Source organism: Hypanus sabinus, chromosome 26, assembly GCF_030144855.1.
Source record: "Hypanus sabinus isolate sHypSab1 chromosome 26, sHypSab1.hap1, whole genome shotgun sequence".
NCBI lineage: Eukaryota > Metazoa > Chordata > Chondrichthyes > Myliobatiformes > Dasyatidae > Hypanus > Hypanus sabinus.
In genome coordinates, this window is record NC_082731.1 from 47782435 (window position 1) to 47795440 (window position 13006).

Here is a 13006-nt window from a genome sequence, read left to right on the forward strand (position 1 = left end):
AGGGTGTAGTAACACTGATAGGAGTGTATTATAGGCCACCTAATGGGGAGCGTGAGTTGGAAGAGCAAATGTGTAAGGAGATAGCAGATATTTGTAGTAAACACAAGGTGGTGATTGTGGGAGATTTTAATTTTCCACACGTAGACTGGGAAGCTCATTCTGTAAAAGGGCTGGATGGTTTAGAGTTTGTGAAATGTGTGCAGGATAGTTTTTTGCAACAATACATAGAAGTACCGACTAGAGATGGGGCAGTGTTGTATCTCCTGTTAGGGAATGCGATAGGTCAGCTGACAGATGTATGTGTTGGGGAGCACTTCGGGTCCAGTGATCACAATAGCATTAGCTTCAATATAATTATGGAGAAGGACAGGACAGGACCTAGAGTTGAGATTTTTGATTGGAGAAAGGCTAACTTTGAGGAGATGCGAAGGGATTTAGAGAGAGTGGATTGGGTCAAGTTGTTTTATGGTAAGGATGTAATAGAGAAATGGAGGTCATTTAAGGGTGAAATTATGAGGGTACAAAATCTTTATGTTCCTGTTAGGTTGAAAGAAAAGGTTATAGGTTTGAAAGCACCATGGTTTTCAAGGGATATTAGAAATTCGGTTCGGAAAAAGAGAGATGTCTACAATAGATATAGGCAGCATGGAGTAAAGGAATTGCTCAAGGAATATAAAGAATGTAAAAGGAATCTTAAGAAAGAGATTAGAAAAGCTAAAAGAAGATGTGAGGTTGGTTTGGCAAATAAGGTGAAAGTAAATCCGAAAGGTTTCTACAGTTATATTAAAAGCAAGAGGATAGTGAGGGATAAAATTGGCCCCTTAGAGAATCAGAGTGGTCAGCTATGAGTGGAGGCGAGGGAGATGGGAGAGATTTTGAACGATTTCTTCTCTTCAGTATTCACTAAGGAGAAGGATATTGAACTGTGTAAGGTGTGGGAAACAAGTAAGGAAGTTATGGAACCTATGACAATTAAAGAGGTGGAAGTACTGGCACTTTTAAGAAATTTAAAAGTGGATAAATCTCCGGATCCTGACAGGATATTCCCCAGGACCTTGAGGGAAGTTTGTGTAGAAATAGCAGGAGCTCTGACGGAGATCTTTCAGATGTCATTAGAAATGGGGATTGTGCCGGAGGATTGGCGTATTGCTCATGTGGTTCCATTGTTTAAAAAGGTTCTAGAAGTAAGCCTAGCAATTATAGACCTGTCAGTTTGACATCAGTGGTGGGTAAATTAATGGAAAGTATTCTTAGAGATAGTATTAATAATTATCTGGATAGACAGGATCTGATTAGGAGTAGCCAGCATGGATTTGTGCATGGAAGGTCATGTTTGACAAACCTTATTGAATTTTTTTGAAGAAGTTACGAGGAATGTTGATGAGGGTAAGGCAGTGGATGTAGTCTATATGGACTTCAGCAAAGCCTTTGCCAAAGTTCCACATGGAAAGTTAGTTAAGAAGGTTCAGTCGTTAGGTATTAATGCTGGAGTAATAAAATGGATTCAACAGTGGCTAGATGGGAGATGCCAGAGAGTAGTGGTGGATAATTGTTTATCAGGATGGAGGCCGGTGACTAGCGGGGTGCCTCAGGGATCTGTTTTGGGTCCAATGTTGTTTGTAATATACATAAATGATCTGGATGATGGGGTGGTAAATTGGATTAGTAAGTATGCTGATGATACTAAGGTAGGAGGTGTTGTGGATAATGAGGTGGGTTTTCAAAGCTTGCAGGGAGATTTATGCCGGTTAGAAGAATGGGCTGAACGTTGGCAGATGGAGTTTAATGCTGAGAAGTGTGAGGTTCTACATTTTGGCAGGAATAATCCAAATAGAACATACAGGGTAAATGGTAGGGCATTGAGGAATGCAGAGGAACAGAGAGATCTAGGAATAACAGTGCATAGTTCCCTGAAGGTGGAGTCTCATGTAGATAGGGTGGTGAAGAAGGCTTTTGGAACGCTGGCCTTTATAAATCAAAGCATTGAGTACAGAAGTTGGAATGTAATGTTAAAATTGTACAAGGCACTGGTAAGGCCAAATTTAGAATATTGTGTGCAGTTCTGGTCACCGAATTATAGGAAAGATATCAATAAATTAGAGAGAGTGCAGAGACGATTTACTAAGATGTTACCTGGGTTTCAGCACTTAAGTTACAGAGAAAGGTTGAACAAGTTAGGTCTCTATTCATTGGAGCGTAGAAGGTTGAGGGGGGGATTTGATTGAGGTATTTAAAATTTTGAGAGGGATAGATAGAGTTGATGTGAATAGGCTGTTTCCATTGAGAGTAGGGGAGATTCAAACGAGAGGACATGATTTGAGAGTTAGGGGGCAGAAGTTTACGGGAAACACGGGGGGGGGGGGAGGTATTTCTTTACTCAGAGAGTGATAGCTGTGTGGAATGAGGTTCCTGTAGAAGTAGTAGAGGCCAGTTCATTTGTGTCATTTAAGGTAAAATTGGATAGGTATATGGACAGGAAAGGAGTGGAGGTTTATGGGCTGAGTGCGGGTAGGTGGGACTAGGTGAGATTAAGAGTTCGGCATGGACTAGGAGGGCCGAGATGGCCTGTTTCCGTGCTGTGATTGTTATATGGTTATATGGTTAATAACCTGATTCTGATGTTTTTTGAAGTATAGTACATTACACCGAATGATATTATTAAGCAAAATTTTGAAAGAGATTTATATAGTCATGGAAGTAATCTTAAAGAGAATTAGAAAGGAAAACAGAACCAAACATATTCATTGATGCAATTCCTGAATTTAAGGTTAGGCAGGTAAAGGTGAGGATGTTAATCATAAGATGGCACAGATAGATAAAAAGCTGGAAGCACTCAACATTCCAAGCTGCATCTGTGTATAGAATAACAGTTAACTTATCAGGTCCAGAACCACAATCAGATTCTGCATCAAATAAAAACAGGGTCATAAAGAATGGTTTTGCCACATTGGAGATGGGATGTTATGTTGAATTTGTTTAAGACAGTGTTGAGGCATAATTTTGGTCAGTTTTCATCACCTAACTACAGGAAATACGCAAATAAGGTTGAAAGAGTACAGAGAAAATTTACAAGGATGTTGCTGAGACTGGAGGGCCTGAGTTATAAGGAAACATTGAATAGGTTAGGACTTTATTCCTTAGAACACAGAAGACTGAGTGGAGATTTGATAGGGTATACAAAATTATGAGGGGTATAGACAGGGTATGTACAATGTACTGTGTATGTAATCAAAATGGCTTCTTTGGTTTGCTAGAGACGGGTCCCTAACCTGGGAATGGATACCGATTCGGAAGATTACGACTCAGATGAGTGGCCCCTGCTCCCATTCACTGGTGTTTCAGTACCAGAAGAGGAAGCTCCTGGCCCTTTCCCTACTGAGTTGGGCGAGAGGAGGGAAGGTGTTGATAGTCAGATGGAGAGGCAGCCAGCGTTGGGGAGAGAGAGGGTGGAACCCGAACATGAGCCAGAGAGTTCTCGGGTGAAGGGAGAACCCCATGAGGAAGGGAGTGAGGATCTGACAGGTAGGCCTGGGGTGTCCGAGGCAGAGGGTTCGCGGGTGAAGTGGGAGCCTAGTGAGGCGGAAGGGTCAGCAGAAGGGGTACGGAGATCTCAGAGGAGTAGGCGTCCCCCAGAGCGGTTGACATATGTGATGCCAGGAGAACCAAGTGTGATTTCTACTGCTCTGGGTAGTTATGTCGCTGCTTTCTGAACCTGGGTTGGGTTTTGTGTGTTGCAAGAAACCTTGGGGAACTCTGGTAATGTCATGAGGGCATGACATTTGCTGGTAGGGGGAGAATGTAATCAAAATGGCTTCTTTGGTTTGCTAGAGTAGGAATGCTTTTATGCCTAATAAGTGTTTTTTTCTCGCAGTTGTTTAGCTTTGGACTTGCTGATATGGGGATTGTATTCATTTGTTAACCAATGGGGAATGTTATTTTGTCTTGTGGGGCTGGGAGCTTGGGGGGTTTCGCGGTCTTTTGAGGGGAGGCGGGAAGGAGATGCTGAGGAAGGTGGACGTGCACTGCACTGCTCGGTCGACCACCGTGGGTGGTCCCAGGTGCGAGGACGTGGGGGTCGGAGGCAAGCGGCGAAGGGTCGAATGGTTCGATGGTTGATCTCCAACGATGTGCACTAAACTTTGATAAGTTGGCGCCTTTTGCTTTATTTTGTTTACCTTCATATATACTGTATTGCATAGTACACTTTTAGTTTTAGTAAAATCTTTAAAGTGTGTTCTGTAACGGTATCTGGTGTGAGTTTGATATTGTGTGATACGCGTGGCATAAACTTGATTCTCACAGCACCTGCGTGTACGGGAGGTGGAGTTGGTGAGTGGCTGGATCGTTGGATGGGACCATAACTAGAATTCATGCGTTAAGGGTGAAAGGTAAAAAGTTTCAGGGGAACTGAGGGGAAACTTTTTCACTCAGAGAATCTTGATTATATGTAACAAGCTGCCAGCACAAGTAGATCACGCAAGCTCATTTCAACAGTTAGGAGCTTAGATAGCTACATGGATAGTAGGGGTCTAGGTGCAGGTCGATGTGACTGGGTAGTTTAAATGGTTCATCACACACTAGATGGGCTGAAGGGCATGTGTGTACTTCACTTTTCCATGACTATGACTCTAACTTATTTTTCAGTAGTGGAGAAGGTAGGGGTGTGATAGGTAAAACAAAAAAAAATGGGCAAGTCTCTGGTAGGGTGAACCCAGATGAGCTAATGTAAGAGCAGCTTCTAGGACGAGATAATGCAACTTGGTCTGTGTGCAGTGTATGTAACAGGAAGATAGGTCCTCTGACAACAGTGATAATTCACTGATAGTGTCTCATGTATTGAGAACACTCATGCCCAGCAGGTCAGACTATAAAAACGGGGAAAAAACGACGACAGGCATAAATGACCAGTCCTGATATAAACAGAAAGAAAGCTTGAGAGGGCCCTCACTATCTGGACTACACAGCATGTCTTATGAAGATAGGTTCAGCGAGTTAGGGTTTTTCTTTGGACTGAAGGAGGATGAGTGGTGACTTGACAGAGGTAAACAAGATGGACAGCCAGAGACTTCTCCCCAGAACAGAAATGGCTAACACAAGGGTGTAATCTTAAGATGACTGGATGAAAGAATAGGGGGAAATGGCAGAAAGAAGATTTAAAAAACACATACAGTGGTACATGCTTGGAATGCCCTGCTGGGGTGGCAGTAGAGGCCGATATTATGTTACAGGCATTTAAGAAACTCATAGGTAGGCGCATGGATGATAGAAAAGTGGAAAGGTATGTAGGAGGGAAGGATTGTATTGATCAGTGGTGTAGCAGTTAGCACTTCGCTATTACAGCTCGGAGCATTCCGGAGTTCGGAATTCAATTCCGGTGCTATCTGTAACATGTTTGTACGTTCTTCCCATGAACCATGTGCATTTTCTCCAGATGCTTCAGTTTCCTCCCAAAATACAAAGGCACATTGGTTAGCAGGTTAATTGGTCATTGTAAAGTGTTGTGTGGTTAGGCTAGTGTTAAATAGGTTCGTTGCTGGACAGTGTAACTTGTTGAGCCAGAAGGGTCTGTTCCATGCTATATCTCTTAAATCAAATTAAAACTTAGATTAAAATGTCAGTACAAAATCATGGGCTGAAGGGCCTGTACTGTTCTACATTTCTCTTGCAGTATTTGGTCTGGAAGGCTACAACACGTGGAATTATAAATGTAGTTTTTCAGATACATGTTGGGGCTCTGGATAATAGTGCAACAAGCTACAGTTAGAAAAGCTCAAAATAATGGTTGTCTGCTGAATCAAAGTGGCAGACAAACAGAAGCTCAGCGTCACTCCTGCATATAAACAAACATCAATGTGATCACCCAATCTGCGTTTGGCTTTTCTGATGTAGAGAAGGCTATACACTGTGAACACTGAATGCAGTGCTCCTGAAAGGAAGAAATGCTGTTTCATCTGGAAAGGCTGCTTGGGTCCCCACATGGAGGAAAAGGAATGAATGAAAGCACAGATATTATATTTTCCCATGGTTGCAAGGGAAAGTGCCACAAGACAGAAAGCACAAAGTGTGGAAGAGCAGGTTGGATGGCTTGGGACAATAGAGGCCTCAGAGTTACAGGCTTGAGCAAGCTACAGAAGTAGGAAGGGAGGCCATTGAGAGTTTTAAATGCAAAAATGGAATTTAAAACTTACTTTGTTAGATTTAGAGCAAATAAATGTTGGTGAGAAGAGCCGAAGGGTGAGTGGGACTTTGTGTAAGTTACAATGAAGACATACTAACTTTTAAACATACATAGAAAATAGGTGCAGGAGTAAGCCATTCGGCTGATCATCCTACTCAGAACCCTGTACCTGCTTTCTCTCCATACCCCCTGATCCCTTTAGCCACAAGGGCCATATCTAACTTCCTCTTAAATATAGCCAATGAACCGGCCTCAACTGTTTCCTGTGGCAGAGAATTCCACAGATACACCACTCTGTGTGAAGAAGTTTTTCCTCATCTCGGTCCTAAAAGGCTTCCCCTTTATCCTTAAACTGTGACCCCTTGTTCTGGACTTCCCCAACATTGGAAACAATTTTCCTGCATTTAGCCTGTCCAATCCCTTTCGAATTTTATACGTTTCAATAAGATCCCCCCTCAATCTTCTAAATTCCAGTGAGTATAAGCCTAGTCGATCCAGTCTTTCTTCATTAGAAAGTGCTGCCATCTCAGGAATCAATCTGGTGAACCTTCTCTGTACTCCCTCTATGGCAAGAATGTCTTTCCTCAGATTAGGGGACCAAAACTGCACACAATATTCTAGGTGCAGTCTCACCAAGGCCTTGTACAACTGCAGTAGAACCTCCCTGCTCCTGTACTCAAATCCTTTTTGCTATGAATGCCAACATACCATTTGTCTTTTTCACCGCCTGCTGTACCTGCATGCCCACCTTTAATGACTGGTGTACAATGACACCCAGACAAAGGTAAACAAGCTAGCCAGGAAAGCAGGTGGTTTACTAAACCCTTTCCATAAGCCCTTTGGCCCACTAAATCCACTCTGCCATTCCATCATGGATGAATTATTATCCTGCTCAACCCCATTCTCCTGCCTTCTTCCTGTAACTTTTGATGCCCTGACTAATCAAGAACCTTATCAATCTCCACCTTTTGTCTTATCACTATTAGTCTTCACAAGTTTGACAATCTCTATTAACCTTTATGACATTGTATGTTGTTTATTTATTAGGGTAGTGGCTAATGTAACACTTTGCAACAAGGGCTTGATTCCCACTGCTTTCTATAAGCAATTTGTACATTCTCCCCTTCACTGTGTGGGTTTCCTCCCACATTCCAAAGATGTATAGGTTAGGATTAGTGAATTATGAACATGCTATGCTGGTGCAGCAAGTGTGGTGACATTTGCATGCTACCCCCAGCACATCTTAGACTGTGTTGGTCTTTGATGCAAAACAACGCATTCCACTGTATGTGACAATAAAACTAATAGAATCTCTCGATAAACACAAAATTAATTCCACCTACCATCTCCATTATTTTCAATTTCTCCTCTGATATAATATTTTCCTTTCTCAGTTGGTCCACAAGACTTTCCATAGCTTTTAGACGGGCTGAATTCCTCCTCTCTCGTTGCTGTATAACTTTCACTTTCCTCTGCAGCCTAGCCACAATCTTTTCAAGCTGTTCAACGGTGAAGTCATTTTTGTAATATGAATGTTCATCTTGCACTTCCTGTGTATCACATTGTGTGGTCACAACTGTTTCAACTGCCGCAATAATTGTCTCCGGAGCTATAGCTGAATGGTTTGGGTCAACTGGTAGAGCTAACATAATTGGCATAATGAATGTAGAGGGCAACATCAGCATTGTTTCAAAAGCAGGCACAGATTTCAGAGGCTCAGTTACTGCAGTCAGTAAATATGGTGTCTGAGAAGGTAGGTTTGTGGGCGATAATGCTTCTGAAGTTGACTCTACAGCTAAATAAGCCACATTCTCAAAAGCAGGTGTTGCAAAGGCAGAAAGGACTAGTATAGGAGGCTCCTGTTGGGAGGATGACAATGTTTCAACATCTTGTTGGTCTTGTGCCGGTAGTGCAATTTCAATTGATGTAAATGTTGACTTTGGTTCATCACATGGCTGCAATGGTGTACACTGTAAAGTTTCAACAGATGGGAGCATTGTAGTGGCTCCTACAGAATCAATTGATGCCAACATTGATGCAAGTTGCACAGTTTCAATGGCTGCCACATTTTCAGATGGTAACACTGATTGCTCTTCTTGAGAAATTTGAGATGGTTCCACTTTGGCTATCTGTAGTGAACCAAAGGAATTCACTGCCATATTTGGTAAAGATGTGGTACTTGGTGTCATTCTTTGGGATATAGAGTCATCAAATGGTTCAACCTTAACAAATTCAGTTACTGAATTTGATGTTGTTGCCCTTGTTAAACAAGTTGATTCAGTTGGTATGGTTAGGACAGTAAGAGCATGTGACTCGGTCAATGCAGGAGACTGATCTGGAACAGTTTCCTTTGGCTGCAAAAGTTCTTCTTTGCTTTGAGCTTCCAACTTCTGTTTTTGACGTTTATTTCCATTTGATCTAGCAATTGCTTTCCTTTTCTGCTGAAAGTTTTTTTTTGGAAGAGTTAGAAACTTTCATTAAAATTTTCCATTTCAGAAGTTCAATTTTGATGCTGCCCTCACCTGCATCTCTTTCATTCCATCTACCCACCGTCTTAACAATGTTAATTGTTCCTCTTGTCCTTACCTATTAACTCAAGAGTCTCTGCAGCTTCTGACACTTCCAAGGGGATTCTACCACTAAACAGATCTTTACTTTCACCCTTCACTTCTTTCTGCAGGGGTTTCTCTCTCTCTGATTCTTGTTCATTCATCTCTCCCTACTAATCTCCCTCCCAATGCTTATTCTTGCAAGTGGCCAGTGTGCTACACCTGCCCATTCACTTTTCCCCTCACTTCCATTCAGGACTCACACAGACCTTCACCTGCAGATCTGTTGGGGTATTGTATCTGATGCTCCCGATGCAGCCTCCTATATATTGAGGCCCGTCGTAAGTTGGGGGAACCGCTTTGTTGAGCGCCTCCGCTCCATCTGCCCAAAGCAGAACTTTCCAGCAGCCAAACATTTTAATTCAGATTCCCATCCCATTTTGACATGTTGGTCCATAGCCTCTCCTCAGGGTGGAGCAACACCTCATATTCTGTCTGGGTAGCTTTCAACCTGATGGCATGAATATTAATTTCTCCATCTGGTAAAAAATATTTCCCCTACTCCTCTCCTTTTCCTATTCTGCACTCTGACTTCTTACCTCTTTTCGCCTGCCTGGGTCCCCTCCTCCTTCCCTTTTTCCTATGGTCCATTCTCCTCTCCTATCAAATTCCTTTCTTCCAGCCCTTTAGCTTTCCTACACACCCAGCTTCACCCATCACCTTTGAGCTATCCCGCTTCACCTCCCCCCATTTTTAATGTAGCATCTTCCCCCTTCCTTTCCCGTCCTGAAGAAGAGTGTCAGCCGGAAACATCAACTGTTTATTCATTTCCATTGATGCTGCCAAGCCTGCTGAGTTCCTCCAGTAATTTGTGTGTGCTATTTAAAACTATATTTTAAAAGAAAATTATATAAGCTGTCTTCATGCCCTAATTGACATGGGTAAGATGTGGAAAATTTTGACACCTTGGACAAGAACTTCCAAGTATTATTACTGAATTACATAGAACTTTACAGAACAAGAACAGCCCCTACAGTCCACGATGTCTATAATACCTATCTAAACTAATCCCACCTACCTGCACATGGTCTATATCCTTTTATTCCCTGCCTATTCAAATACATCTTAAATATTACTATTGTACCTGCTTCCACTCCAGGAGAACATTCACACACCTAGTAAAATAAAAATAAAATCCCTCAAACCTCCTTTAAACTATATTTATGTCTTCTGATCATTTACATTTGCACCTGATTATCTACTCTATAAGTACCTCTCAATTTGATTTTGTGTTAGGTTATCCAGGTAACATCTGAAGCACTTTACCACTTGACCACATCACTTTAAGGGACGGAGATGAGAGAATCATTGAATTTCTGTTTATTATCTCCTTTATTTCCCCCACCCCCCAAAAAAAACTTATTTTACATCTTTTATGACTTCAGAACAGAGCTTTACAACTTATTATTTTCTTTTAAATTGTGGTTACTGTTATATTGGATATGAAATGGGGGCAAAAAAAATCAAGGCTTTCCAATTACAAATTTAACTTGGTGGAAAGTGCTTGTGCTTAGATATGAAAGATTAGAACCAAGTTCAATCACAGTGAACTATGGTCCATGGTCTATGGAGCTGATATAATAGATACTACCATCCACTATTTGCCTCATAAATGAAGAATAACTATCCAGTAGAGACCAAAAAAATATACCTCACACTACTGGAGCTTTCATTCAAACAGCTACAGTATTATAGAATTCTGATTGCATCAAAGCTGAGGCAGAAGCTCTCTGCATATATACAGCGCCTATAAAAAGTATTCACCACCCCCCCCCCCCCTTGGAAGTGTTCATGCTTTATTGTTTGACCAGACTGAATCACAGCGAATTTAATATGACTTTTTTGACACTGACAAAAAGACTCTTTCATGTCAAAGTGAAAACAGATCTCTACCAAAGTGATCTAAATTAATTGTAAATATAAAACACAAAATAATTGATGCACAAGTATTCACCTCCTTTAATATGACAAAATCATCACTGGTGTAGCCAATGGGTTTTAGAAGTCACATAATTAGTTAAATGGAGATCACCAGTGTGCAGTCAAGGTGTTTCAATTGATGTAGTGAAAATACACCTGTATCTGGAAGGCCCAACTGCTGGTGAGTCAGTATCCTGGCAAAAACTACACCATGAAGACAAAAGAACACTCCAATCAGCTCCTCGAAAAGATTACTGAAAGCATAAATCAGGAGATGCAAGAAAATTTCCAAGTCACTGAATATCATTTGAAGTACAGTTAAATGAATCATCAAATGGAAAGAATATGGCACAGTTGTAAATCTGCATACAGTAGGCCACCCTCAGAAACTGAGTGACTGTGTAAGAAGGGGTCTAGTGAGCCAGGAAAAGACCTATGACAACTCTGGAGGAGTTACAAGCTTCAGTGGTTGAGATGGGGGAAGACTATGCTTACATCAACTGTTGCCCAGGTGTTTCACCAGATGCAGCTTAGTGAGACAGTGGCAAAGACAAAGCCACCATTGAAAAAAAAACTCGTATGAAATCTTAGCTAGAGTTTGCCAGAAGGCATAGGGGAGACTCTGAAGTCAGCTGGAAGAAGGTTCTTTGGTTTTATGAAACCAAAATTGAGCTGCATAGCCATCAAAATAAATGCTATGTTTGGTGAAAGCCAAACACCACACATCATCAAAAACACCCCACCCCTACCATGAAGCATGGTGGTAGCTGCATCATGTTGTGGGGATGTTTCACTGCAGCAAGCCCTGAAAGGCTTGTGAAGGTAGAGGGTAAAATTAATGCAGCAAAATACAGTGAACTCCTGCAGGAAAACCCGATGCAGTCTGCAAGAGAACTGTGACCCGGGAGAACATCTGTTTTCCAAGCACAAAGCCAAATCTACGCAAGAGTGGCTTAAAAACCATAAGGTTTTGTTCTGGAGCGGCCAAGTTGGAGTCCAGACCTCAATCCTATTGAGAATTTGTGGCTAGACTTGAAAAGGGCTATTCACTCACAACCCCCATGCAATCTGACAGAGCTTGAGCAGTTTTGTAAAGAAAGGGAAAAATTTGCAGTGTCCAGATGTGCAAAGCTGATAGAGACCTATCCACACAGACTCAAGGCTGTAATTTCTACTAAAGGTGCATCTACTAAATATTGACTTGAAGCAGGCGAGTAATTATGCAATCAATTATCTTGTGTTTAAGAATTGTAATAATTACAATAAATTTAGACTGATTAGTAGAAAATTGCTTTCACTTTAACACAGGAGTCTTTTCTGTTGATCAGTATTAAAAAAGCCAAATTAAATCCATTGTGATTCAATGTTGTAAAACATTAGATCATGAAAACTTCTGGGTGGGGGTGGGGGGGGGGAAGAGGTGGTGGTGAATACTTTTTATAGGCACTGTACACTTGGTTGGGCACATTTTGCACCAACTACAAGGCTACAGACCACTAACTGGAAGATGGGATTATTTAGTTAATGAGGTGGATATAAAGCACCTATTTGCCTCCTGAAAGTATACTTCCTCAATTCTACTCTGCAATGTGTATAATTTCCTCAGTTTTTCAACTGCAAAGTTCAAAGTAAATTATCAATTTTTTAAATTTTAAATGCATTAACAAATTTAAATGTCATCACATACTACCCTGAGATTTATTCTCTTCCATGCATTCACAACTGAACAAAGAAATACAATAAAAAAAAATCGATGAAAAACTACAAATGAAGACTGACAATCAATGAGCAATAAATAATTTTGAGAATATAAGTTGCAGTCCTTGAAAGCAAGTCCATAGGTTGTGGCAATTTACAGTGACACAAGACAATTGTTAGCCTGAACTTTTATTATTTTTCTAATCACACATGGGAGTTGTTTATCCAAACAGGGGAAAAAATTCACATACAAACAACCCTTACAATTCTGCATCATTATCTAGATTCTGCCCTTAAAGCCACCACCTGTCCAGTAGGCAAAATCAGGGCACCCAAACGGAGGTGCCCACAACTGCACCCAAGAGAGTGAAAGTCAGTGCCTTCAAAAGAAATGTGGAGAAACTATAAAATATGAAATTGGAGTTACTGTATTTCAAATACCATACAAACATAAGAATACCAGCCCTTTATGACCAAAATGAATTGAGAATGTCAGGAAGTTATGTACCCCTGCTATTCCTCAGCAAGCTTTATTTCATCATTAACAGCTGAGATATGCAATACGACAAACTAACATTGGCATTACAATAAATCAAAAGTG

The 13006-nt window shown here is 41.1% G+C and overlaps 1 protein-coding gene across 9 annotated transcripts in view; it reads right to left on the minus strand.

The window, feature by feature from the left end:
- The window catches only part of LOC132381536 (THAP domain-containing protein 5-like), a 38530-nt gene that overhangs the window by 7264 nt on the left and 18260 nt on the right, over nt 1-13006 (minus strand). For 7 of the 9 annotated variants that reach the window (XR_009508068.1, XR_009508069.1, XM_059951026.1 and 4 more), the window contains one exon: nt 7522-8619. Coding sequence is in view for 7 of the 9 variants with exons in the window: in XM_059951026.1 (XP_059807009.1) it covers nt 7522-8619 (1098 nt within the window). In the remaining 2 variants the exon portion in view is untranslated. The remainder of the gene's footprint in view (nt 1-7521; nt 8620-13006) is intronic. The other 2 variants (XM_059951027.1, XM_059951031.1) reach the window with 1 other exon arrangement.